The sequence below is a fragment of the Salmo trutta genome, chromosome 4 (assembly GCF_901001165.1).
Source record: "Salmo trutta chromosome 4, fSalTru1.1, whole genome shotgun sequence".
Lineage (NCBI taxonomy): Eukaryota > Metazoa > Chordata > Actinopteri > Salmoniformes > Salmonidae > Salmo > Salmo trutta.
The window spans coordinates 44,263,955-44,291,028 of record NC_042960.1 but is presented as its reverse complement, the minus strand read 5'-3'; the positions used below and the strand labels follow the sequence as shown (position 1 = coordinate 44,291,028).

Here is a 27,074-nt window from a genome sequence, read left to right as displayed (position 1 = left end):
ACCTGTTCTTGGAATGCTGACAGACTCCTCAAGCTGTCTTATTTCACTGTCTCTGTTTGTCTGGAAGACGTAATAAAGGCTAGCTATAGGCAACATGGGCATAGGCCAACATATATCACTGCCATAGGCACACACAGCAATAGGATATAAGCTATCACGTCCGTGTCGTTTACCTGTTTGCCGAACATTTCTGACATTTGTGACTAAACTTTAATAGCCTATGTCATTGTGGTTGGAAAACAAACGCGCTTCTATGGCACCAGCAACGACGAATGACACACACACACACACTGCATTCCGGACAACATTCCTGTTGGATGAGAGCTGTCAGAAAGTGCATCATACACGTTGCGTTGAACTGCCTTTCGCTCTCGACACCGCCGGACCCGTTTAACTGGACGGACCGTTTCTGTGCGCGTGAATATTTCTATGAGCGTGGGAGAGAGAATTCCAACCTGACTTCCATCCTAGAACCAAACCATCCATTCCCGAAGCTAAGAAACACATACCGAGAGAGAGTAGGTCAATGTAAGGGTCTGTAGACCAGCCTAATCCTCTATTTGTAGGTGAGAACAGTAACATTTGCCGGTAGCCTCCTGGACTGTTGACACTGGAGAAAGTTATTCCGAGTTATTGTGTTGACTGTTTTGTGTCAGTGCTTGGTGTAAGGACGTTAAAGGAACTAGCCAGAATGAGAGGCTGAAGCTGCCACCTGGATAAAGCGAGAATAGAGGTGGAACAAGGCTACCCATAGCTGTCTGTTGCTGGTTGAATTACGCACGATGGACCAGGTAAAACTTATCTAGTGTTATTACACTCTCAGTACTAAGACTCATCTCATTCTCTCTCTCTCTTGGACACTCTCTGGTTTATTACTAGATGTGGCTGTATTGTTTACCTTCTAAAGTCGATGTCAGCGACCCCGCGGGAAATCTACTTGGTATAATAAAAAATGGCCATCAAAATCTGTCTGTATAAACTAGAGATATAAATATTTAGTTTTTGCATGGGCTGCGTCTCAATCCACTGCATCCGCCAATGGCGGCCTTCCGCATCTGTGGTGGAAGGTGGCTGAGCTACAGCTGTGTTTGTCAGATAATGAGACATCCTGATAAACGGTTTGGACTACAAACTAATGCTCTATGGAAAGATGAGAGTCTCATGAACACCATGGTGTTCTCGGTTTTACTCTATGACCCCCACAAGCATCATGGGATTAGTCTGAATTCGGTACCTCTGATCTGCCAACTTCTGTCTGTAGTCTCTGAACGGTTTGGGTGAGATTCTCAAGAACATGTACACGTCGGTTGTTTTGCTCTGGGACCCTCACAAGCCTCACAAGACTATTTTGAAAGTAGCCCGGTACCAGTTTTAAAAATAAATGGAAGTACAGTGCCTTCAGAAAGTATTCATACCCCTTGACTTGTTCCAAATGTATTTGTGTTACAGCCAGAATTGAAAAAGAATTAAAACAAATGTTTTCTCACCCATCTACACACACCACACCATAATGACAAAGTGAAAACATGTTTTTAGAAATGTTTGTAAATGTATTGAAAATGAAATACAGAAATATATAATTTACATAAGTATTCACACCCCTGAGTCAATACTTTGCAGCGATTACAGTTCTCTGGGTAAGTCTTTAAGAGCTTTCCACACCTGAATTGCGCAACATTTGCCCGTTATTCTTTTCAGAAACTCCAGTGTAGATGTGGCCTTGTGTTTTAGGTTCTTGTCCTGCTGAAAGGTGAATTCATCTCCCAGTGTCTAGTGGAAGCAAGTTTTCCTTTAGGATTTTGTCTGTGCTTAGCTCCATTCTGTTTATTTTTTATCCTGAAAAGCTCCCCAGTCCTTAATGATTACAAGCATACCTATAACATGATTCAGCCACCACTATGCTTGAAAATATGGAGAGTGGTAAGTACTCAGTAATGTGTTGTATTGGATTTGCCCCAAACATAACACTTAGTATTCAGGACAAAAAGTTAATTGCTTTGCCACATTTTTTGCAGTATTACTTTAGTGCCTTGTTGCAAACAGGGTGCATGTTTTGGAATAGACCTTACAGAGAAATGCTTACTTACGAGCCCCTGACCAACAATGCAGTTAAAAAGAAGAAAATACGAATAAGAAATAAAAGTAACAGGTAATTAAAGAGCAGCAGAAAGATAACAATAGCGAGTCTATATACAGAGGGGTGCCGGTATGGGGGGGGGGATTTAATGCAAATATATTATAATATGTTCAGAAGTCTTATGGCTTGGGGGTAGCAGCTGGCCTCTTGGACTTAGACTTGGCGCTCCGGTACCGCTTGCCGTGCGGTAGCAGAGAGAACAGTCTATGACTAGGGTGGCTGGAGCCTTTGACAATTTTTAGGGCCTTTCTCTGACACCGCCTGGTATAGAGGTCCTGGATGGCAGGAAGCTTTGCCCCAGTGATGTACTGGGCTACACGCACTACCCTCTGTAGTGCCTTGCGGTCGGAGGCTGAGCAGTTGTGATACCAGGCAGTGATGCAACCAGTTAGGATGCTTTCGATGGTACAGCTGTAGAACCTTTTTAGGATCTGAGGACTCATGCCAAATCTTTTCAGTCTCCTGAGGGGGAATAGGTTTTGTCGTGCCCTCTTCACGACTGTCTTGGTGTGCTTGGACCATGTTAGTTTGTTGGTGATGTGGACACCAAGGAACTTGAAGCTCTCAACCTGCTCCACTACAGCCCCGTCGATGAGAATGGGAGCGTGCTCGGTCCTCTTTTTCCTGTAGTCCACAATCATCTCCTTTGTCTTGATCACATTGAGGGAGAGGTTGTTGTCCTGGCACCACACGGACAGGTCTCTGACCTCCTCCCTATAGGCTGTCTCGTCGTTGTCGGTGACTGTTGTATCATCGGCAAACTTAATGATGGTGTTGGAGTTGTGCCTGGCCGTGCAGTCATGAGTGAACAGGGAGTACAGGAGGGGACTGAGCACGCACCCCTGAGGGGCCCCCGTGTTGAGGATCAGCGTGGCGGATGTGTTGTTACCTACCCTTACCACCTGGGGGCGGCCCGTCAGGAAGTCCAGGATCCAGTTGCAGAGGGAGGTGTTTCGTCCCAGGGTCCTTAGCTTATTGATGAGCTTTGAGGGCACTATGGTGTTGAACGCTGAGCTGTAGTCAATGAATACCATTCTCACATAGGTGTTCCTTTTGTCCAGGTGGGAAAGGGCAGTGTGGAGTGCAATAGAGATTGCATCATCTGTGGATCTGTTAAGGCGGTATGCAAATTGGAGTGGGTCTAGGGTTTCTGGGATGATGGTGTTGATGTGAGCCGTGACCAGCCTTTCAAAGCACTTCATGGCTATAGATGTGGTGGTCTGCTTAAAACATGTTGTACAGGGAAAGGTTGAAAATGTCAGTGAAGACACTTGCCAGTTGGTCAACGCATGCTCGCAGTATATGCCCTGGTAATCCGTCTGGCCCTGCGGCCTTGTGAATGTTGACCTGTTTAAAGGTCTTACTCACATCGGCTGCGGAGAGCGTATTCACACAGTCTTCCGGAACAGCTGGTGCTCTCATGCATGTTTCCGTGTTATTTGCCTCGAAGCGAGCATAGAAGCAGTTTAGCTCATCTGGTAGGCTCGTGTCACTGGGCAGCTCTCGGCTGTGCTTCCCTTTGTAGTCTGCAATGGTTTGCAAGCCCTGCCACATCTGACAAGCATCAGAGCCGGTGTGGTACGATTCGATCTTAGTCCTGTATTGACGCTTTGCCTGTTTGATGGATTTCTTATAAGCTTCCGGGTTAGAGTCCCGCTCCTTGAAAGCGGCAGCTCTTGCCTTTAGCTCAGTGCAGATGTTGCCTGTAATCCATGGCTTCTGGTTGGAGTATGTATGTACGGTCACTGTGTGGACGAAGTCGTCGATGCACTTATTGATGAAGACAATGACTGATGTAGTGTACTCCTCAATGCCATCAGAGGAATCCCGGAACATATTCCAGTCTGTGCTAGCAAAACAGTTCTGTAGCTTAGCATCTGCTTCATCTGACCACTTTTTTATTGATCGAGTCACTGGTGCTTTTTGCTTGTAAGCAGGAATTAGGAGGCTAGAATTATGTTCAGATTTGCCAAATGGAGGACAAGGGAAACCTTTGTATGCATCTCTGTGTGTGGAGTAAAGGTGGTCAAGAGATTTTTTCCCTCTGGTTGCACATTTAACATGCTGATAGAAATTTGGTAAGACTGATTTAAGTTTCCCTGCATTAAAGTCCCCGGCCACTAGGAGCACCGCCTCTGGGTGAGCATTTTCCTGTTTGCTTATGGAGGAATACAGCTCATTGAGTGCGGTCTTAGTGCCAGCATCAGTCTGTGGTGGTATGTAGACAGCTACGAAAAATACAGATGAAAACTCTCTAAGTAGATAGTGTGGTCTACAGCTTATCATGAAATACTCTACCTCAGGCGAGCAAAACCTCGAGACTTCTTTAGATATCGTGCACCAGCTGTTATTTACAAAAATACATAGTTACCCACCCCTTGTCTTACCAGATACGCTATTCTATCCTGCCGGTACAGCGTATAACCAGCCAGCTGTATGTTGATAATGTCGTCGTTCAGCCACGACTCCGTGAAGCATAAGATATTACAGTTTTGAATGTCCTGTTGGTAGTTTAATCTTCCGCGTAGGTCATCGATTTTATTTTCCAAAGTTTGAAAAGATTGCTAGCAGAATGGAAGGCAGTGGGGGTTTATTCGATCACCCACGAATTCACAGAAGGCAGCCCGCCCTCTGGCCCCTTTTTCTCTGCCTTCTCTTTACGCAAATGACGGGGATCTGGGCCTGTTCCCGGGAAGGCAATATGTCATTCACGTTGGGCTCGTCGGACCCGTTAAAGGAAAAAAAGGATTCTGCCAGTTTCTGGTGAGTAATCGCAGTTCTGATGTCCTGAAGTTATTTTCAGTTATAAGAGACGGTAGCAGCAACATTATGTACAACATAAGCAAAAAAAATAATTTGCAAACAATGCAAAGAAACAAACAAAAACAACACAATTGGATAGGAACCCATAAAACATCAGCCTTCTTTTCCAGTGCCATTATTGACCTCATGGTGAAATCCCTGAGCGGTTTCCTTCCTCTTCGGCTACTGAGTTAGGAAGGACACCTGTATCTATGTAGTGACTGGGTGTATTGATACACCATCCAAAGTGTAATTAACAACTTCACCATGCTCAAAGGGATATTCAATGTCTACTTATTTTTTTACCCATCTACCAATAGGTGTCCTTCTTTGGGAGGCATTGGAAAATCTCCCTGGTCTTTGTGGAGGAATCTCTGTTTGAAATTCACTGCTCGACTGAGGGACCTTACAGATAATTGTATGTGTGGGATACAGAGATGAGGTAGTCATTCAAAAATCTTGTTAAACACTATTATTGCACACCGACTGAGTCCATGCACCTTATTATGTGACTTGTTAAGCACATTTTTACTCCTGAACTTATTTAGGCTTGCCATAACAAGGGGGTTGAAACTTACAGTTGAAGTCGGAAGTTTACATACACTTAGGTTGGAGTCATTAAAACTCGTTTTTCAACCACTCCACACATTTCTTGTTAACAAACTATAGTTTTGGCAAGTCGGTTAGGACATCTACTTTGTGCATGACACAAGTAATTTTTCCAACAATTGTTTTCAGACAGATTATTTCACTTATAATTCACTGTATCACAATTCCAGTAGGTCAGAGGTTTACATACACTAAGTTGACTGTGCCTTTAAACAACTTGGAAAATTACAGAAAATTATGTCATGCTTTAGAAGCTTCTGATTGGCATAATTTCAGTCAATTGGAGGTTTACCTGTGGATGAAATTCAAGGCCTACCTTCAAACTCAGTGCCTCTTTGCTTGACATCATGGGAAAATCAAAAGAAGTCAGCCAAGACCTCAGAAAATAAATTGTAGACCTCCACAAGTGTGGTTCATCCTTGGAAGCAATTTTCAAATGCTTGAAGGTACCATGTTCATCTGTACAAACAATAGTATGCAAGTATAAACACCATGGGACCATGCAGCCCTCATTCCGCTCAGGAAGGAGACGCGCTCTGTCTCCTAGAGATGAACGTACTTTGTTGCGAAAAGTGCAAATCAATCCCAGAACAACAGTAAAGGACCTTGTGAAGATGCTGGAGGAAACAGGTACAAATGTATCTATATCCACAGTAAAACGAGTCCTATATCGACATAACCTGAAAGGCCGCTCAGTAAGGAAGAAGCCACTGCTCCAAAACCGCCATAAAAAAAGCCAGACTATGGTTGGCAACTGCACATGGGGACAAAGATTCTACTTTTTGGAGAAATGTTGTCTGGTCTGATGAAATAAAAATATAACTGTTTGGCCTTAATGACCATCGTTATGTTTGCAGGAAAAAGGGGGAGGCTTACAAGTCGAAGAACACCATCCCAACTGTGAAGCACGGGGGTGGCAGCATCATGTTGTGGGGGTGCTTTGCTGCAGGAGGGACTGGTACACTTCACAAAATAGATGGCATTATGAGGAAGGAAAATTATGTGGATATATTGAAGCAACATCTCAAGACATCAGTCAGGAAGTTCAAGCTTGGTCGCAAATGGGTCTTCCAAATGGACAATAACCCCAAGCATACTTTCAAAGTTGTGGCAAAATGGCTTAAGGACAACAAAGTCAAGGTATTGAAGTGGCCATCACAAAGCTCTGCCCTCAACCCTATAGAAAATGTGTGGGCAGAACTGAAAAAGCTTGTGTGAACAAGGAGGTCTACAAACCTGACTCAGTTTCACCAGCTCTGTCAGGAGGAATGGGCCAAAATTCACCCAACTTATTGTGGGAAGCTTGTGGAAGGCTACCTGAAACGTTTGACCCAAGTTAAACAATTTAAAGGCAATGCTACCAAATACTAATTGAGTGTATGTAAACTTCTGACCCACTGGGAATGTGATGAAAGAAATGAAAGCTGAAATAAATAATTCTCTCTATTATTATTCTAACATTTCACGTTCTTAAAATAAGTGGTGATCCTAACTGACCTAAGATAGGGAATTTTTACAACGATTAAATGTCAGGAATTGTGAAAAACTGAGTTTAAATGTATTTGGCTAAGGTGTATGTAAACTTCAGACTACAACTGTATTGACTCAAGACGTTTCAGCTTTTCATTTTTAATTAAATTGAAAAAAATTGAAAAACATTATTCCACTTTAACATTATGTAGTATTGTGTTTAAGCCAGTGACAAAAAAATCTAAATGTAATACATTTTAAATTCCGGCTGTAACACATCAACATGTGAAAAAAGTCAAGGGGTGTGAATACTTTCTGATAGCGCTATATGCACTGAGTGTACAAAACATTAAGAACACTTTCCATGACAGACTGATTAGTTGAATTCAGGTGAAAGCTATGATCCCTTATTGATGTCTCTTGTTAAGTTCACTTCAATCAGTGTAGATGAAGGGGAGGAGACAGGTTAAATACATTTTTATTTTTATTTTTGAGAGTTGAGACACAGATTGTGTATGTGTGCCATTCATAGGATGAATGGGTAAGACAAAATATTTAAGTGCCTTTGAACGGGGTATGGTAGTAGGTGCCAGGTGCACCGGTTTGTGTCAAGAACTGCAATGCTGCTGGGTTTTTCATGCCCAACAGTGTCCTGTGTACATCAAGAATGGTCCACTAGCCAAAGGACATCCAGCCAACTTGACACTGTTGGAAGCATTGGAGTCAACATGGGCCAGCATCCCTGTATAACGCTTTGACACCTTGTAGATTCATTGAGGCTATTCTGAACACCAAAGTTGGGGGCGGGGGGATTAACAATAATAATATCCTGATCTCTCAGATATAAACTGAGCAAAAACAGAAACGTCCTCTCACTGTCAACTGCGTTTATTTTCAGCAAACTTAACATGTGTAAATATTTGTATGAATATAACAAGATTCAACAACTGAGACATAAACTGAACCAGTTCCACAGACATGTGACTAACAGAAATGGAATAATGTGTCCCTGAACAAAGGGTGGGTCAAAATCAAAAGTAACAGTCAGTATCTGGTGTGGCCACCAGCTGCACCATCTGGACTGCACCAGATTTGTCAGTTCTTGCTGTGAGATGTTACCCCACTATTCCACCAAGGCACCTGCAAGTTCCCGGACATTTCTGAGGGGAATGGCCCTAGCCCTCACCCTCCGATCTAACAGGTCCCAGACGTGCTCAATGGGATTGAGATCCGGGCTCTTCGCTGGCCTTGGCAGAACACTGACATTCCTGTCTTGCAGGAAATCATGCACAGAACAAGCAGTATGGCTGATGGCATTGTCATGCTGGAGGGTCATGTCAGGATGAGCCTGCAGGAAGGGTACCACATGAGGGAGGAGGATGTCTTCCCTGTAACGCACAGCATTGAGATTGCCTGCAATGACAACAAGCTCAGTCCGATGATGCTGTGACACACCGCCCCAGACCATGACGGACCCTCCACCTCCAAATCGATCCCCTTCCATAGTACAGGCCTCGGTGTAACGCTCATTCCTTCGACGACAAATGTGAATCCGACCATCACCCCTGGTGAGACAAAACCGAGACTCGTCAGTGAAGAGCACTCTTTGCCAGTCCTGTCTGCTCCTGGCGACGTTGTTGCCAGTGATGTCTGGTGAGGACCTGCCATACAACAGGCCTACAAGCCCTCAGTCCAGCCTCTCTCAGCCTATTGCGGACAGTCTGAGCACTGATGGAGGGATTGTGCGTTGCTGGTGTAACTCGGGCAGTTGTTGTTGCTATCCTGTACCTGTTCCGCAGGTGTGATGTTCGGATGTACCGACCCTGTGCAGGTGTTGTTACAAGTGGTCTGCCACTGCGAGGACGATCAGCTGTCCGTCCTGTCTCAAATCAAATCAAATCAAATTTATTTATATAGCCCTTCGTATATCAGCTGAAATCTCAAAGTGCTGTACAGAAACCCAGCCTAAAACCCCAAACAGCAAGCAATGCATGTGAAAGAGGCACGGTGGCTAGGAAAAACTCCCTTGGAAAAACTCCCTAGAAAGGCCAAAAACCTAGGAAGAAACCTAGAGAGGAACCAGGCTATGAGGGGTGGCCAGTCCTCTTCTGGCTGTGCCGGGTGGATATTATAACAGAACATGGTCAAGATGTTAAAATGTTCATAAATGACCAGCATGGTCAAATAATAATAATCATTGTAGTTGTCGAGGGTGCAACAAGCACGTCCGGTGAACAGGTCAGGGTTCCGTAGCCGCAGGCAGAACAGTTGAAACTGGAGCAGCAGCATGGCCAGGTGGACTGGGGACAGCAAGGAGTCATCATGCCAGGTAGTCCCGAGGCATGGTCCTAGGGCTCAGGTCCTCCGAGAGAAAGAAAGAAAGAGAGAAAGAGAGAATTAGAGAGAGCATATTTAAATTCACACAGGACACCGGATAAGACAAGAGAATACTCCAGATGAAACAGACTGACCCTAGCCCCCCGGCACATAAACTACTGCAGCATAAATACTGGAGGCTGAGACAGGAGGGATCAGAAGACACTGTGGCCCCATCCGATGATACCCCCGGACAGGGCCAAACAGGCAGGATGTCTCCCTGTAGCGCTGTCTTAGGCGTCTCACAGTACGGACATTGCAATTTATTGCCCTGGCCACATCTGCAGTCCTCATGCCTCCTTGCAGCATGCCTAAGGCACGTTCACGCAAATGAGCAGGGACCCTGGGCATCTTTCTTTTAGTGTTTTTCAGAGTCAGTAGAAAGGCCTCTTTAGTGTCCTAAGTTTTCATAATTGTGACTCTTAAGAGGAATATTAATAAATGTCACATCATTTAGTGCAGGTAAAGGCAACAGTTTTTGTAATAACTTCTGATTTGATTTTAAATCTCTGTCTTTTTCTCTCAGTGTGTGTGTATGGATGGCAGATATATGATGTGGTATAGCAGGCCAGAGTGATTCATGCTAAAGCTGGCTACTGGGTTTCTATTGGCATTTTTGTTGCCAATGGCAGTTGTGCACTCCGCCTTGAAAGTTATCTAGGAGAAACACTGGATGATAACCCGGTCACTTAGTTTGTTTTATCTTATGTTGATTTAGACTATGAAGAGAGAGAGAGAGAGAGTGGGACAGTTAGGGAGGGCTCAAAGATAACCTGTGATTTGAAATTCAATTATCATTCCTTAGTCTTTCTCATGAGGTACCTGTTTTCCTCCCATCTCACCCCCTCCCCTCCTTTATCTCTCTCTCAGGAAGAAGATCTGGACTTCAAGTCCTTGAGGGCAAAGTTCCAGGATGAGGAAGTGCTGCTGAAGCAGCCGAGGACCAAACCCGCCCTTCCTGTGAAACCTAAAGTCCTGTCCCCTCCTCACAGCCCAACAAACTCCCTTCCTTCCTTCAGCCCCACATCACACACACCCTCCAACTCACGCAACCTAACGCCCAGAGCTCGACCCTCCCTCCTCACCTCCCTCCAGGGGAAGGGTGACATCGCACCCCGAGTCATCTTCAAGGAGAAGGTAAAGGGAAAAGACAAGAATGAGGGGAAGGTGAAATTACTAGGTAAAAAGAAGGCAGAGGCTGACAAAGAAAAGGCAGATAGAGAGATGAATGGTGGGAAAGACGATGTAGAAGAAAGGCTGTCGTCAGATCTGCTGGACCAGAAACAGAAGACAGAGGCAGACCTAGTCATGAAGAACAAGAAGGTGTCCCTGCTGTCCCCTAGGGGGTTTAAGGGGGGTAGTGTCGAGCTGGTAGACGCTTCGCCACCGCCCATAAATGCAACAGTAAAGAAGAAGGGTTTTCGGGGCATCGGGAAGCCTGTGAAATCAGGGAGGAAAGGGAAAGAGAGGAAAGATGAGTTTCCTCCTCTCCCCATGTTGGACATAGTCAGCCCAGACATGGCTGGCCCTGAACCTCTCATTGCTCTAACAACCTTCAGAACCCCATCACCCCATGCTAATATACCCACACCAACTGCCCTCATCCCACCGGCCCCAGCAGCACACATTACCCTCTTACCCCTTGCCCCGATACCTACCCCAGTACCCCCTGAGCTGTTACCCTCCACCCTGAAGCCTGCACCAGCAGCTGAAACCATTACAGTCATTACACCACCCGACCCCATCCACATCCCAATGATCCCCGACCCTCCTATCGTTGAGCCCATCCCTGTTGCCCCCTTTACCCTGGAGTTAGAAAACCCAGCTGAGACCATCCCAGCCCCCACCCTTTCTGTATTGGTTCCCCCCAGCCCTACCCCTTCCCCTGTTCCTGCCCTACCCAGCCCGGCACCAACTCCCCCAGTCACCCCTAACCCCTCTGCTATCCCCACCTTACCACCACCCACTATAGCCACCCCACGTCGACCTGTTATTGCCAGGCCACCCCCACCCGCTGACCCTACCCCCTCTCCACCTCCACCTCCAGCTCCTGAACTTGTACCTGAACCTGAACCTGAGTCTGTAGTAGTGGATGTTGCTGTTGTAGTCGAGGCCTCTGCCTCTCCACCTCCCTCTCACACCCCCCCTCCCCCAGCTGTGGACCCCCCAGTCACACCCCTGTCCCCCCAGCCTGAGAGCCCCGTGTCGGTCCAGGAACGACCACTCTCAGCCCTGTCGGCTCTAGGGCGAGCAGAGGAAATGAATCCACCAAAAAAAAGAGGAACAGAGATGATCTTCAATGCTCTGGAGAAGGCCAAGAGGAAGTTTGGCAGGTGCCCAATATACCTTTAATACATACACATTAACGTTAACATCAACTATTCTAACATACTATCCCAACATATATTCCTAACATACTGTATTATCCTAACATATTATCCTAACATATTATCCTAACATATTATCCTAACATATTATCCTAACATATTATCCTAACATACTATCCCAACATATTATCCTAACATACTGTATTATCCTAACATATTATCCTAACATATTATCCTAACATACTATCCCAACATATTATCCTAACATACTGTATTATCCTAACATATTATCCTAACATACTGTATTATTCTAACATATTATCCTAACATATTATCCTAACATACTGTATTATCCTAACATATTATCCTAACATATTATCCTAACATACTGTATTATCCTAACATATTATCCTAACATATTATCCTAACATACTGTATTATCCTAACATATTATCCTAACATATTATCCTAACATATACTGTGTCAGTGAGACAGGGAATCAGGTGACGTTGACAGTTTGTTTACAGATTGATTAGCGTTTCCTGTCCATTGCTCATCCCCCAGTCGCTTTAGATAAGAGTCTGCTAAATAACCATATTGTTATTATTACCATCTAATTAACTCCATCTCTGTTCCCCCAGCCCTTTGACCACCCCCTCCCCCTCCAGCCCTGTCACACCCACCATAGAGGACCAACCCCCACTCCCCCACAATTCCCTCCCTGAGCTCCCACCAATCGACTACGATGACCAGGCCGGGGCGGGGCCCCCTACCCCCCTGAAACCGGCCCTGGTCAACAGTGTTGACGTTAGTAAGTGTCTGCATCTCTCTTTCCCTGAGGCCCTTGTTCTCTCTCTTTTTCGCTCTTTCTTTCATTCTATATATCTCTCTCCTTTTTCTGTTCACTCTGCTTTTGTACTCACTCTGAACATGAAGTACACAGGAGTGCAGCTCACCCCTACACCCTAGGTAAGACTTTGCATGGTGGAATGGTTTAGATATCTTAAGAGGGTGTCAACTAGGCTGGTATGCAGTAGGTCAGGTATGCTGCTGGATCTAGGCTGCCAGAGAGTCCCTGGCCTGCAGTAGGTGTGATGTGGTTGTTATTGCAACGCTGCAGACACTAAACAGCAGAGAAGGTAGCATACCTCTCTGTGCCAGAAACATCTTTGTCTTGAGGAGGGCTGAGGGGAGGAGGATGGGGAAGCAGGGTTGGGTATGTTACTTTCTAAATGTAATCCATTACAGTTACTAGTTACCTGTCCAAAATAGTTATCGGTAACATAATTTTTGATTACCCAAACTCAGTAACATAATCTGATTACTTTCAGTTACTTTTGGATTACTTCCCCCCCCTTAGGCGACATTAGAAGAAGACAAAAATAATCCATGAAACGCATTTGGTGTGTCATCATAGTGGTCTCTGACCTGTGGTCAGACTCTCTCAGGTGGAAAAAAAGTAAAACTTGCGCCTTTTTTCAATGCTGAATTGAATGTCATAATGTATTTTTTCGCAAACATACTTCCTGAATTGAAAAAGTAATTCAAGAAGTTAGCATCAAGTTTTTCAAAAGTATCTGTAATCTGATTAAAATATTTGAACTGGTGACATATCTGATTACAGTTAGTTTTTAAAACATGAGATTACATTTAACTGATTACATTAAATCAGTTACTCCCCAACCCTGTGGGGAAGTGAGGAAGAGGAGGAAAGGGGGAGAGTAGGGCGTAGTTGAGGAGGAGAAGGGGGAGAGTAGGGCGTAGTTGAGGAGGAGAAGGGGGAGAGTAGGGCGTAGGTGAGGAGGAGAAGGGGAGAGTAGGGCGTAGGTGAGGAGGAGAAGGGGAGAGTAGGGCGTAGGTGAGGAGGAGAAGGGGAGAGTTGGGCGTAGGTGAGGAGGAGAAGGGGGAGAGTAGGGCGTAGGTGAGGAGGAGAAGGGGAGAGTAGGGTGTAGGTGAGGAGGAGAAGGGGAGAGTAGGGCGTAGGTGAGGAGGAGAAGGGGAGAGTAGGGCGTAGGTGAGGAGGAGAAGGGGAGAGTAGGGCGTAGGTGAGGAGGAGAAGGGGGAGAGTAGGGCGTAGGTGAGGAGGAGAAGGGGAGAGTAGGGTGTAGGTGAGGAGGAGAAGGGGAGAGTAGGGCGTAGGTGAGGAGGAGAAGGGGAGAGTAGGGCGTAGGTGAGGAGGAGAAGGGGGAGAGTAGGGCGTAGGTGAGGAGGAGAAGGGGAGAGTAGGGCGTAGGTGAGGAGGAGAAGGGGAGAGTAGGGCGTAGGTGAGGAGGAGAAGGGGAGAGTAGGGCGTAGGTGAGGAGGAGAAGGGGAGAGTAGGGCGTAGGTGAGGAGGAGAAGGGGGAGAGTAGGGCGTAGGTGAGGAGGAGAAGGGGGAGAGTAGGGCGTAGGTGAGGAGGAGAAGGGGAGAGTAGGGCGTAGGTGAGGAGGAGAAGGGGAGAGTAGGGCGTAGGTGAGGAGGAGAAGGGGAGAGTAGGGCGTAGGTGAGGAGGAGAAGGGGAGAGTAGGGCGTAGGTGAGGAGGAGAAGGGGAGAGTAGGGCGTAGGTGAGGAGGAGAAGGGGAGAGTAGGGCGTAGGTGAGGAGGAGAAGGGGAGAGTAGAATGGGGAAGAGAGGTATTTAAACTATCTTTGGTGTGTCACTGTGGGGCAGCGTGTCTGTCAAAGTTAGCATGACTGGGTGCTGCTGCCATTGTCTTGTGCTCTAACTCTCTTGTTGGTGATGTTTACATCATTTTAATTTGAGGAATGTAGTTATCAGTTAAGCAGAGTGTTCCTCCCGGCTGACCCAGTGAACAGGCCAGTTCAACCGCTCAGACTCTCACTTCACAGCGTTGCACTACAACAAAACAACAACCTACACAGTGTCGTTTTCACTGCTTTATCTTTCTTAGTATTGAATAGGTTTGGGCTGTATCCAGATGTTCATACTTTCATACCGTTCCTGTACCATACCAGGGTATACAGTGTTACCGGCAGTGCACACAAGGGGCTCTATTTCTTTCCAAATGCTAAAAAATATTATTATCATTTAAAAAAATGAAGCATAGAACAAATTTAGGCAGCAGGGATCTTGATCCAGGAGGGGATTGATTGTCTCTGCTGTAACCAAGAAGCTTGATCTTGCAAGCTAGCCACTTGCTAGCAAGTTAAGCAAACCAAATGCATAGCTGGAGCCCGGTTGCCACTAGTTATTATAAAAATGTATGAATGCAGAAATTCTCTTTTTGGACTTAATTTAAGGTTAGGGATAAGGTTAGCCATAGGGTTAGGCATAAGGGCATTAGGCATAAGGGCGCAAGGTAGCCTAGCGGTGAAGAGCATTGCATCAGTAACCGAAAGGTTGCTTGTTCGAATCCCTGAGTGAAAGATGTGTCCTTGAGCAAGGCACTTAACCATAAATTGCTCCTGTAAGTCACTCTGGATAAGAGTGTCTGCTACAATGTAAGGTTAGCAGTATGGTTAGGTTTAACGTCACATTTTACAGTGTAGAAATAGGCAGGGTTTATGACTGGCTGTGGTAACTATTGACGACCCAGGAGCCCTGCGATGAAGACAATTTCATTGGCACATCTTAGTTAACTTATAGTTTTAAGCAGTGGCATAGCACACACAGCCCAAGCTCCGTACTGTCGGCGTTTCAAAATACCCTGGTATACTGTATATATGGTATACATGCCCAAGCCTAATATTGAACCTTTCTCTCTCTCTCTCTCTTTCTCTCTCTCTCTCTTTAGGGCAGGCGTTTCCTGTGTTGGAGAGGATAGCAGGGGACGGGATACCAGACCTGTTGGTGGCACCCCTTCCTCTCTCGAGGAGGTGCCTTCCGGAGGCCTCCACCCTGCGACCCCTGCAAGAGAAACCCCTCCGACTCCCCTCCATGAACCTGACCTCCCATGGTACATCCTACCCACCTCCTCACACTGGACATGTTCTGCCACTAAAGAGCTCCACAGCAGTGTGTTCACAAACCACATTACAGTGCACATAGACAAACATATCTCACACACACACACACACACACACACACACACACACACACACACACACACACACACACACACACACACACACACACACACACACACACACACACACACACACACACACACACACACACTAATAAACTGGGAAACTAAAAGAGAAAGGATAGTGTAGTTATCATGGTGTGGTTCTTCATGTTGGGTTCTGTCTCTCTTTTCAGCTGGGGAGATTCCTGCTCCTCTAGAGTTCTCCGTAGCCGATCCTGCTCTTGACGTTCCCGAGTTTGAGGATGTAGGGTCGGAGCTTCTGAAATTGGAAGCCCGAGAAATCCGGCCTGCAGACTTGGTGGAGAGAGAGGGGTCAGAATGGGGGGATGGAGAATATGGTGACAACATTCCAGAGACAGTGCTTCTGAAGCAGGACATTCTGGAAGAGGGGGAGGGGCTTCCAGAATTCGAGGACCACAGAGTTCCAGAATCAGAACCGGTGGTCGAGGTTCCATTGGAGGTTCGGGTGGAGTTTATCCAAGAAATTGTCCCTGCCTCCCCTTCCAGCCAGAACCCCCAGCCAGCGGCAGGGTAACTCAACCAGCTAACTCTTACTCTCTCTCAAACGTACCTCATTTCTGCCTTAAAACGAACACATCCAGCCCCCGTTCTCCACTAGAATAGTGTTCTATGTCATGTTCTTGTCCCTGACTGACCGTTCCCCACCCCCATCCCTCCAGATCTGAGGCAGAAGACGGCACCTATGAGAGCTATGACAAAGCCAATGAAGACATGCCCTCAGCCAAACAGAAGGTCAAGGGTCAACCCACCAAGAAGAAGAAGGAACCAAAGAGTAAGACACAGGCACCTTACAGGAAGTTCTCACTCAGAAACCATCCACCAGCATGAGAGTTTCCAGCTGTGGGTGTGAATCTGTGAGATGAGGTCAGATGTTGAGTATGTGTGTACTGTATGTAATGTTATGTAGACCAGTGTCTCTAGCAGTGAAGGTGATATGTGTGTTTATCTCTGTTCTCCTATCGACCCTAGACAGACTGGCATTGCTACCGCTCTCATTGATTTGATCTTATCTGCATCCAATAAGATGAACTAACGTAAAATATGTTTTCAGATGTCATCATTTTTTCTTATCTATTTCTCTTCCTGTTATCTTTTCACAGACCCATATGCTGAGACTCAGCCTCCGGTAAGGAAGATTCTGGGTCTTTTGATTGGTTGATAGCTTAATATTTGAACATATTTGGCCCAGGTCTGTGTTACACACAGTAAAAGCTTCTCTATCTGTCAGACACTTCTCTGCATCTACCCTGTGGGAATCCAATCACCCAGTAAAGATCTTATCAGACATGACCCTCATCTTCCTATTGTTTTCAGACTAAAGGAACACCCAGGGCTGGCTGGTCTTTCAAGAAGCCTGCTCCAAAAACCCCAGAGGAGAAAGATCTGAAGAAGAAAGAAAAACAACATCTGGAGAAGGAGAAGAAAGAACAGAAAGAGAAAGAGAAGAAGGAGCAGAAAGAGAGAGAGAAGAAAGAAAACGAGATGAAGACGTTTAAGGTAAGAAATTCTTAGAGGAGAGGAGAGTGGAATAGTGTTCTCGGTAGTAGAAACCAGTGTGATTTCATTCCTTCAAGATGGTAGATTAACTGAACAACATGTTTACATGGTAATAGCTTCACTTAACCTTCATTTTTGAGCAAAACTCCCAATGACGTCAATGAACGATTTTCGCAGAAGGCACAGTTGGATCTCAAGTCTGATTACTAACGACGAGAGAGGGAGTGGGATTTATAGGAAACCTCATATAACCCTAACCCAAGTGTTGCTAGTACACACAGTGCACACTACAATACAACGCTCAGTAATACACAGATTGATACACAAGGTAATATCAACAGTAGCGGCCCCTCTAGCAGAGTATGTCATTAATGTAAAGCCCAGCTGGATTAACAGATTTACATTGCATTCATCGCACTCTACAGTCAACACAGTATGGGACCGCTGAGATGATATTTCCACTGTGTGTGCATGCCTGCGTGCGTATGCAGATAACAGGTCAGGAGGAGGCTATATATCAGGCTACAGCGACGGTAGCATCTAAAGGACGGAAGAACAACCTGGCTGTGAAGAATAGAGACATCGTCAGCATCATACGGACCACAAACTGCCCCAAAGGAAAATGGCTGGCCAGGGACAGCACTAATACATGTAAGTTACACACCTCCCTAACCCCTGACCTCTGACCTCTACACAAATACAGATGGGCACAAAATGAGTCAAACAGTTCAACATCTACGGTAGTTGCTTGAATGTGGGATCGCAGACAGGTTGTTGTGTTGTCATTACTTGAAGTATGTGAAAACGGTCTTGCAGGTGGATACAACATGAGTTATATGTGTTTACGAACTATCTGTGTGTGTGTATAGATGGGTACATCTCAGTTATAGCAGGTGTAATCAGTGTTTTATCTGTGTGTGTATAGATGGGTACATCTCAGTTATAGCAGGTGTAATCAGTGTTTTATCTGTGTGTGTGTATAGATGGGTACATCTCAGTTATATAGCAGGTGTAATCAGTGTTTTATCTGTGTGTGTATAGATGGGTACATCTCAGTTATAGCAGGTGTAATCAGTGTTTTATCTGTGTGTGTGTTTAGATGGGTACATCTCAGTTATAGCAGGTGTAATCAGTGTTTTATCTGTGTGTGTGTGTAGATGGGTACATCTCAGTTATAGCAGGTGTAATCAGTGTTTTATCTGTGTGTGTGTATAGATGGGTACATCTCAGTTATAGCAGGTGTAATCAGTGTTTTATCTGTGTGTGTATAGATGGGTACATCTCAGTTATAGCAGGTGTAATCAGTGTTTTATCTGTGTGTGTATAGATGGGTACATCTCAGTTATAGCAGGTGTAATCAGTGTGTTATCTGTGTGTGTGTGTAGATGGGTACATCTCAGTTATAGCAGGTGTAATCAGTGTTTTATCTGTGTGTGTGTGTGTAGATGGGTACATCTCAGTTATAGCAGGTGTAATCAGTGTTTTATCTGTGTGTGTGTGTAGATGGGTACATCTCAGATATAGCAGGTGTAATCAGTGTTTTATCTGTGTGTGTATAGATGGGTACATCTCAGTTATAGCAGGTGTAATCAGTGTTTTATTTGTGTGTGTATAGATGGGTACATCTCAGTTATAGCAGGTGTAATCAGTGTGTTATCTGTGTGTGTGTGTAGATGGGTACATCTCAGTTATAGCAGGTGTAATCAGTGTTTTATCTGTGTGTGTGTGTGTGTAGATGGGTACATCTCAGTTATAGCAGGTGTAATCAGTGTTTTATCTATGTGTGTGTGTAGATGGGTACATCTCAGATATAGCAGGTGTAATCAGTGTTTTATCTGTGTGTGTGTATAGATGGGTACATCTCAGTTATAGCAGGTGTAATCAGTGTTTTATCTGTGTGTGTATAGATGGGTACATCTCAGTTATAGCAGGTGTAATCAGTGTTTTATCTGTGTGTGTATAGATGGGTACATCTCAGTTATAGCAGGTGTAATCAGTGTTTTATCTGTGTGTGTGTATAGATGGGTACATCTCAGTTATAGCAGGTGTAATCAGTGTTTTATCTGTGTGTGTGTATAGATGGGTACATCTCAGTTATAGCAGGTGTAATCAGTGTTTTATCTGTGTGTGTGTGTAGATGGGTACATCTCAGTTATAGCAGGTGTAATCAGTGTTTTATCTGTGTGTGTATAGATGGGTACATCTCAGATATAGCAGGTGTAATCAGTGTTTTATCTGTGTGTGTATAGATGGGTACATCTCAGTTATAGCAGGTGTAATCAGTGTGTTATCTGTGTGTGTGTGTAGATGGGTACATCTCAGTTATAGCAGGTGTAATCAGTGTTTTATCTGTGTGTGTATAGATGGGTACATCTCAGTTATAGCAGGTGTAATCAGTGTGCTATCTGTGTGTGTATAGATGGGTACATCTCAGTTATAGCAGGTGTAATCAGTGTTTTATCTATGTGTGTATAGATGGGTACATCTCAGTTATAGCAGGTGTAATCAGTGTTTTATCTGTGTGTGTATAGATGGGTACATCTCAGTTATAGCAGGTGTAATCAGTGTGTTATCTGTGTGTGTATAGATGGGTACATCTCAGTTATAGCAGGTGTAATCAGTGTGTTATCTGTGTGTGTGTATAGATGGGTACATCTCAGTTATAGCAGGTGTAATCAGTGTTTTATCTGTGTGTGTATAGATGGGCACATCTCAGTTATAGCAGGTGTAATCAGTGTTTTATATGTGTGTGTGTGTAGATGGGTACATCTCAGTTATAGCAGGTGTAATCAGTGTTTTATCTGTGTGTGTATAGATGGGTACATCTCAGTTATAGCAGGTGTAATCAGTGTTTTATATGTGTGTTAGTATAGATGGGTACATCTCAGTTATAGCAGGTGTAATCAGTGTTTTATCTGTGTGTGTGTGTAGATGGGCACATCTCAGTTATAGCAGGTGTAATCAGTGTTTTATCTGTGTGTGTATAGATGGGTACATCTCAGTTATAGCAGGTGTAATCAGTGTTTTATCTGTGTGTGTATAGATGGGCACATCTCAGTTATAGCAGGTGTAATCAGTGTTTTATCTGTGTGTGTGTATAGATGGGTACATCTCAGTTATAGCAGGTGTAATCAGTGTTTTATCTGTGTGTGTATAGATGGGTACATCTCAGTTATAGCAGGTGTAATCAGTGTTTTATCTGTGTGTGTGTATAGATGGGTACATCTCAGTTATAGCAGGTGTAATCAGTGTTTTATCTGTGTGTGTATAGATGGGTACATCTCAGTTATAGCAGGTGTAATCAGTGTTTTATCTGTGTGTGTATAGATGGGTACATCTCAGTTATAGCAGGTGTAATCAGTGTTTTATCTGTGTGTGTATAGATGGGTACATCTCAGTTATAGCAGGTGTAATCAGTGTTTTATCTGTGTGTGTATAGATGGGTACATCTCAGTTATAGCAGGTGTAATCAGTGTTTTATCTGTGTGTGTATAGATGGGTACATCTCAGTTATAGTAGGTGTAATCAGTGTTTTATCTGTGTGTGTGTGTGTATAGATGGGTACATCTCAGTTTTACATTTACATTTTTAGTCATTTAGCAGACGCTCTTATCCAGAGCGACTTACAGTAGTGAATGCATACATTTAATACATTTTTTTTTTTGTGTGCTGGCACCCCGTCAGTTATAGCAGGTGTAATCAGTGTTTTATCTGTGTGTGTGTATAGATGGGTACATCTCAGTTATAGCAGGTGTAATCAGTGTTTTATCTGTGTGTGTATAGATGGGTACATCTCAGATATAGCAGGTGTAATCAGTGTTTTATCTGTGTGTGTGTATAGATGGGTACATCTCAGTTATAGCAGGTGTAATCAGTGTTTTATCTGTGTGTGTATAGATGGGTACATCTCAGTTATAGCAGGTGTAATCAGTGTTTTATCTGTGTGTGTATAGATGGTACATCTCAGTTATAGCAGGTGTAATCAGTGTTTTATCTGTGTGTGTGTGTGTGTGTGTGTGTAGATGGGTACATCTCAGTTATAGCAGGTGTAATCAGTGTTTTATCTGTGTGTGTATAGATGGGTACATCTCAGTTATAGCAGGTGTAATCAGTGTTTTATCTATGTGTGTGTGTAGATGGGTACATCTCAGTTATAGCAGGTGTAATCAGTGTTTTATCTGTGTGTGTATAGATGGGTACATCTCAGATATAGCAGGTGTAATCAGTGTTTTATCTGTGTGTGTGTATAGATGGGTACATCTCAGTTATAGCAGGTGTAATCAGTGTTTTATCTGTGTGTGTATAGATGGGTACATCTCAGTTATAGCAGGTGTAATCAGTGTTTTATCTGTGTGTGTGTTTAGATGGGTACATCTCAGTTATAGCAGGTGTAATCAGTGTTTTATCTGTGTGTGTATAGATGGGTACATCTCAGTTATAGCAGGTGTTTTCAGTGTGTTATCTGTGTGTGTGTGTATAGATGGGTACATCTCAGTTATAGCAGGTGTTTTCAGTGTGTTATCTGTGTGTGTGTATAGATGGGTACATCTCAGTGAGCCAGCTGGAGCTGGACATTAAGGAGATGTTGGAGCTGGGGAAGAAGGCTTCTCATTCCATCAGCCATAAGGACAGCAGTACTGTGGTACAACAGGGAGGAGAGGTGGCCAGGATGGGCAGCAGGACTTCCAATCACTACCCACTTCAGGAAGATACAGGCAGCTGTAAGTACTCCGCTGTCCACAGTTAATCATTTAGTGCATGTCCACACACGCCATATTGTGGATCCAAATGACTTGTTTCCCTTTCCTGCAGTCAAAAAAGCACCCTCTTTGTCCTCCTCATGGGCGGAATGTTATTCATATTTTTCATAATTAATAAAGATTATTTCAAAGAACCCGATGAAAATCTGGTGTTTCTATGTCAAACAGTTTTGTTACATTTCAGTCTTATGAGATGTATATAAAGTGTAACTTTGGATGCAAACTCAAAATGGAAAACATTTCTGCTCTATATCTGACATGGTACAGGTGTCTTCTGTTTTTAAGCCCATAACCATGTGTGTGAGGTGTACACTTTTGTTTCAAAGTAGATTTGTTTAAGACTACCAAGAAACACTGCAGTAAACAGTTCAACTGTGTATGTTCTCCCTCAGTTACAGACGATAGTGAGGAGTGGACGTATGACAATGAACCTCTCTCCTACCCCAATGAGGAAGATCCTACAGAGAGGTCAGTACACACTGCAACGTTAACTGTTAGAACTGGCACGTTTAGATGTGGGGACTATTCACCATTGGGACTATTCAACAGGGGCCCGATCCCGATTTAGGAATTTACGTCTTTCCTATGCACGCCTTTCCTAAGCACTTCTCAGTATTTGATATTCAGACTTACCTTTTTCAGTCACGTAATACACTCTGCAGGTGTGGCTACCTTGCTCTCTCTGAATACATTACATTCAACCGCTGAAAACCCTCCCACTTGCTGGCCAACAGATTTTCTCTGGGAGTTTTCATTCAACAGGGTTTTCAGTACATTTCTTTTAAGCCATCCCTTTACAGTGTACCTTTCATTCAAATTTTGTCGACAGTCTCAATAACATATACAGTTGAAGTCGGAAGTTTACATACACCTTGGCCAAATACATTTAAATTCAGTTTTCCACAATTCCTGACATTTAATCCTAGTAAAACTTCCATGTCTTAGGTCAGTTAGGATCAACACTTTATTTTAAGAATGTGAAATGTCAGAATAATAGTAGAGAGAATGATTTATTTCAGCTTTTATTTATTTCTTCTCATTCCCAGTGGGTCAGAAGTTTACATACACTCAATTAGTATTTGGTAGCATTGCTTTTAAATTGATTAACTTGGGTCAAACGTTTCGGGTAGCCTTCCACAAGCTTCCCACAATAAGTTGGATGAATTTTTGCCCATTCCTCCTGACAGAGCTGGTGTAACTGAGTCAGGTTTGTAGGTCTCCTTGCTCGCACACGCTTTTTCAGTTCTGCCCACAAATTTTCTATAGGATTGAGGTCAGGGCTTTGTGATGGCCAATCCAATACCTTGAGTTTGTTGTCCTTAAACCATTTTGCCACTACTTTGGAAGTATGCTTTGGGTCATTTTCCATTTGGAAGACCCATTTGCGACCAAGCTTTAACTTCCTGACTGATGTCTTGAGATGTCTTGAGACTGATGTCTTGAGAATTATTTTCTGAGGTCTTGGCTGATTTCTTTAGCTTTTACCATGATGTCAAGCAAGGAGGCACTGAGTTTGAAGGTAGGTCTTGAAATACATCCACAGGTACACCTCCAATTGACTCAAATTATGTCAATTAGCCTATCAAAAGCTTCTAAAGCCATGACATCATTTTCTGGAATTTTCCAAGCTGTTTAAAAGGCACAGTCAACTTAGTGTATGTAAACTTCTGACCCACTGGAATTGTGATAAAGTGAATTATAAGTGAAATAATCTGTCTGTAAACAATTGTTGGAAAAATTACTTGTGTCATGGACGAAGTAGATGTCCTAACAGACTTGCCAAAACTATAGTTTGTTAACAAGAAATGTGTGGAGTGGTTGAAAAACAAGTTTTAATGACTCCAACCTAAGTGTACGTAAACTTCCGACTTCAACTGTACATGGAGAACGGGTTCAGAATATAGAGATCAATGAAAGAATGCCATCAACTCGGCAGGTTCAGCCCTACAGAAACCTATAGCTTGGATCTCCAGATTTCATCCATGCAAATTCTATTTATAGCCTATTTCACTGTGGAAAAGGGGCCGCAATACATGCCATGTTGAAATGATTTTCAGTTTGCTACCAAATGGCTGGTTTCACATTTGTCTCCAGGGATCATAAGGAATAATCATCTAAAACAATTGCTATGCATATTTAAAATTCCCGTCTCCAAACGGATTGCTCATTTACCGAGCTCTTATCAATTTATACATAACAGTGCATGGAGAATGCTGTTATTTCTATTTGAAAAACTAGATGCTTTTTCCACTTTTAACCGGCAGATTCGCACCGACCTTATTCATGGTTTCCACGCGCGTAAAGGTGGTGGAACTATGAGGGAATTAAATCCAGGTCAGAATACAGTGTATCTGTCGACACCTTCATTCATTAGAGCTCCACCTGAAACGAATGGTGGGTGAATGGCATGCTATTCTCATGCCTAAGTAGGCCGTCATTGTAAAGAAGAATTTGTTCTCAACTGACTTGCCTAGTTAAAAAAAATAAAAAAGTACGTTTAAGGTTAGAATATGTATAGAGAAAAGCGCATAAAAAGGGAATCACGTTCACTGTACGCGTGCTTAACTCTGGTCGGAATCGGGGCCCAGGGGAGGGTTATGGTGAAGGCTATCACAGTGGGGACTATTGTCCTTTGATGTCAGGAACTTTGAATCTGCATGACATCACTATTCTCTTCCGCAGCGGCCACATCCAAACAATGTCCATGACGGGTGAGTGAAACACCAAAGTCAAGCCACTAGGTTTCAATGATCTATCAATGAGCCATGACTGGCCTCAGCTTCCTGCATGTCCTGCTCATCTTTTCTTCCCCTTTTTAAATACCTAAAATACCTTTGGCTGGCTACATCTGTTATTGTTTACATTATTGTGTGTGTGTTTAGTTTCTCCAGGAAGCAGAGAGCTTAGCATCCACCACCAACAAACACACAATGACACCACCATAGATGGCATGGATATTCAGTGAGTCATGCACACACACAGACAATAAGACAAGGATTTTAATAGTATTAACAATATCTTGTTCTTCTGATGTCTGTTCTGCAGGGCGAAACATGAAGCACTTCAGAAGCTGGCCACTTTCTTCCACAAACCTGTTGTAGAGGAACCCATCAGGAGGTACATACAGTATAATTGCACACACACACAGATGAAGGTAAAGGTGAATGAATGTTTCCTTTGATGCTTACCTCTTGTTTTTTGCTTTCTTCTCCTCTCCCTACTCCCCTTCTGTTTCTTCTCCTCCCCATCTCTGTCTTACCCTCTCCATCTCTCTTTCTTCCTCTCCCTACTCCCCAACTCTCACTTTCCCTACTGTCTCCCTTTGAGAAGACCTGAAGAACCTGAACAAAAACCAATCAGTAAGTGAAGAGCTACGTATGGGTTCTGTGTCCTACACATTCCACACATCAGGCCTAGTCTTTGGGCTGGTTAGTCAGACGCAGTTTATCCATTTAGCATGCCTTTCTTTCATAGTCCAGTAGAGTTTCATTTGGATCCAGGAAAGCAGCCAATAAAGGTTGAGAGAATGCTGTTGGAATTTATTGAGTTCAATGAAAGGAATCCACTTTCTACATCTGATACATTAGTGTGGAAAAATACCTTTACATTTAAAACATCATCCTTTTTTACTTGCCAGGCCCCGTGGATATAGAAGAACCAGTGTACCCGTAAGTAGGAGAGGAAAAAAATGTCACATTGTGTAACCTGTTGTCAGACTAGTTTTCTGGGCTTGAATTGTGAATGTCACTGTGTGTGTGTGTGTGTGTGTGTGTGTGTGTGTGTGTGTGTGTGTGTGTGTGTGTGTGTGTGTGTGTGTGTGTGTGCCTGTCTACCATGCATGTGTGCTTCTATGTAGATGTAAAGTGGAAGCAGATTTGGAGCTTCCAGACATGATGGTTCTTCCTCCTCCTGGCCTGTTTGCAGACGACAATCAATGACGCTTAGTAGACTACCATCTACAGGTAAAAATGATACTTTACAAAATTAAGAACCATTGATCAGTCTGTCAATACCAGTAGGCTATTGATCATGCATTGATGATGTCTGCGTCTGTTCTCTCTTCTATGAGCAGTTGGAGAGCAGAGGAACAACGAGTGCCAGGCATCTCCATGACAATCACTCAGATAACGGAGACACGAAGGATCGTTGTTTGGACAACCTGCAATTGGATGGACTATTTCTCTGTTATAATATTGTTTAGGCCAGGATTCAATCCGAGAGCTCTAGTCAACAATGCAGATTTTTAAGGCAATGTTACCGTCTTTGCGGAGACCGCATTCAAGATAAATGCTGCAGATGTCGACTCAATTGGAAATTGTCTTTAAAATGTCAATAACACTATAGGGTTTCAGATTGAATCTCTTGTTTTGATGTCCATCCAGGGTTATGGAGGATGAGATGAAGGATACAGACAGAGAGCAGTTCTGTTTATACTAAATGTTCAATAGTTTTATACAAAGACAATTACGGGATACCATGCATAGTGTAATGTCTGTTTACAGGTGTTTGTGTTTGGCTAGATGACAAATCAACAGTCTGTATCCAGCTACTGTCTGTGTCTAAAATGACAGCCTATTCCACATGTAGTGCACTAACTTTGACCTAAGTGACACAGGGTTAACCACATAGGGCTCTGGTGAAAAGTAATGCACTACACAGGGAATAGGATGCTTGCCATACTGTATGAGATGTATGGTTTTATTTCCCATTAAGTATTAGAGAGAGAGGGAAGTAATTTGATGATGTAACCTTTAGTTGAAGTCCTGTTCATTTAGCTACCAGCTCTGCTAGTTGTGATCTGGCGATTTAATAAAATACGCAAATCAATCAGTGGTCAGGTCAGTTTAATTGTGTTTGACAATAAATACTCAGTAAAGTGCAAATCAGAACAGCAACGCCATGCAATGCATATAACACTGAAAACCACACCTCAGACAGAGAGGAACAGGTACATTTCGCTCTCACGCACACACACACACACAGACAGAAGAGAAGAACACTTTGGTTCCAGAAGTCTGGATACGGTGACAACACACCTTAACCCTT

General features: G+C 43.8%; 1 protein-coding gene across 2 annotated transcripts; it reads left to right on the top strand.

Moving 5' to 3' along the window:
• The first annotated feature begins 438 nt into the window (after positions 1–438).
• LOC115192417 (nascent polypeptide-associated complex subunit alpha, muscle-specific form) lies at positions 439–26,855 on the top strand. Of its 2 annotated transcripts, none has more exons than XM_029750905.1 (18): positions 439–791; positions 10,265–11,727; positions 12,390–12,532; positions 15,457–15,618; positions 15,924–16,281; positions 16,431–16,543; positions 16,872–16,897; positions 17,086–17,268; positions 17,760–17,919; positions 21,807–21,989; positions 22,421–22,496; positions 24,711–24,739; positions 24,911–24,989; positions 25,074–25,145; positions 25,359–25,387; positions 25,666–25,696; positions 25,885–25,990; positions 26,101–26,855. In XM_029750905.1, the coding sequence occupies exons 1-17, from the start codon at positions 783–785 to the stop codon at positions 25,964–25,966; spliced, it is 3,198 nt and encodes a 1,065-aa protein (XP_029606765.1). In that variant the 5' UTR covers positions 439–782; the 3' UTR covers positions 25,967–25,990; positions 26,101–26,855. The 2 variants fall into 2 exon arrangements, with proteins under 2 accessions (XP_029606765.1, XP_029606764.1); XM_029750904.1 differs by having other exon boundaries at positions 12,363–12,532.
• The last annotated feature ends 219 nt before the right edge of the window (positions 26,856–27,074 follow it).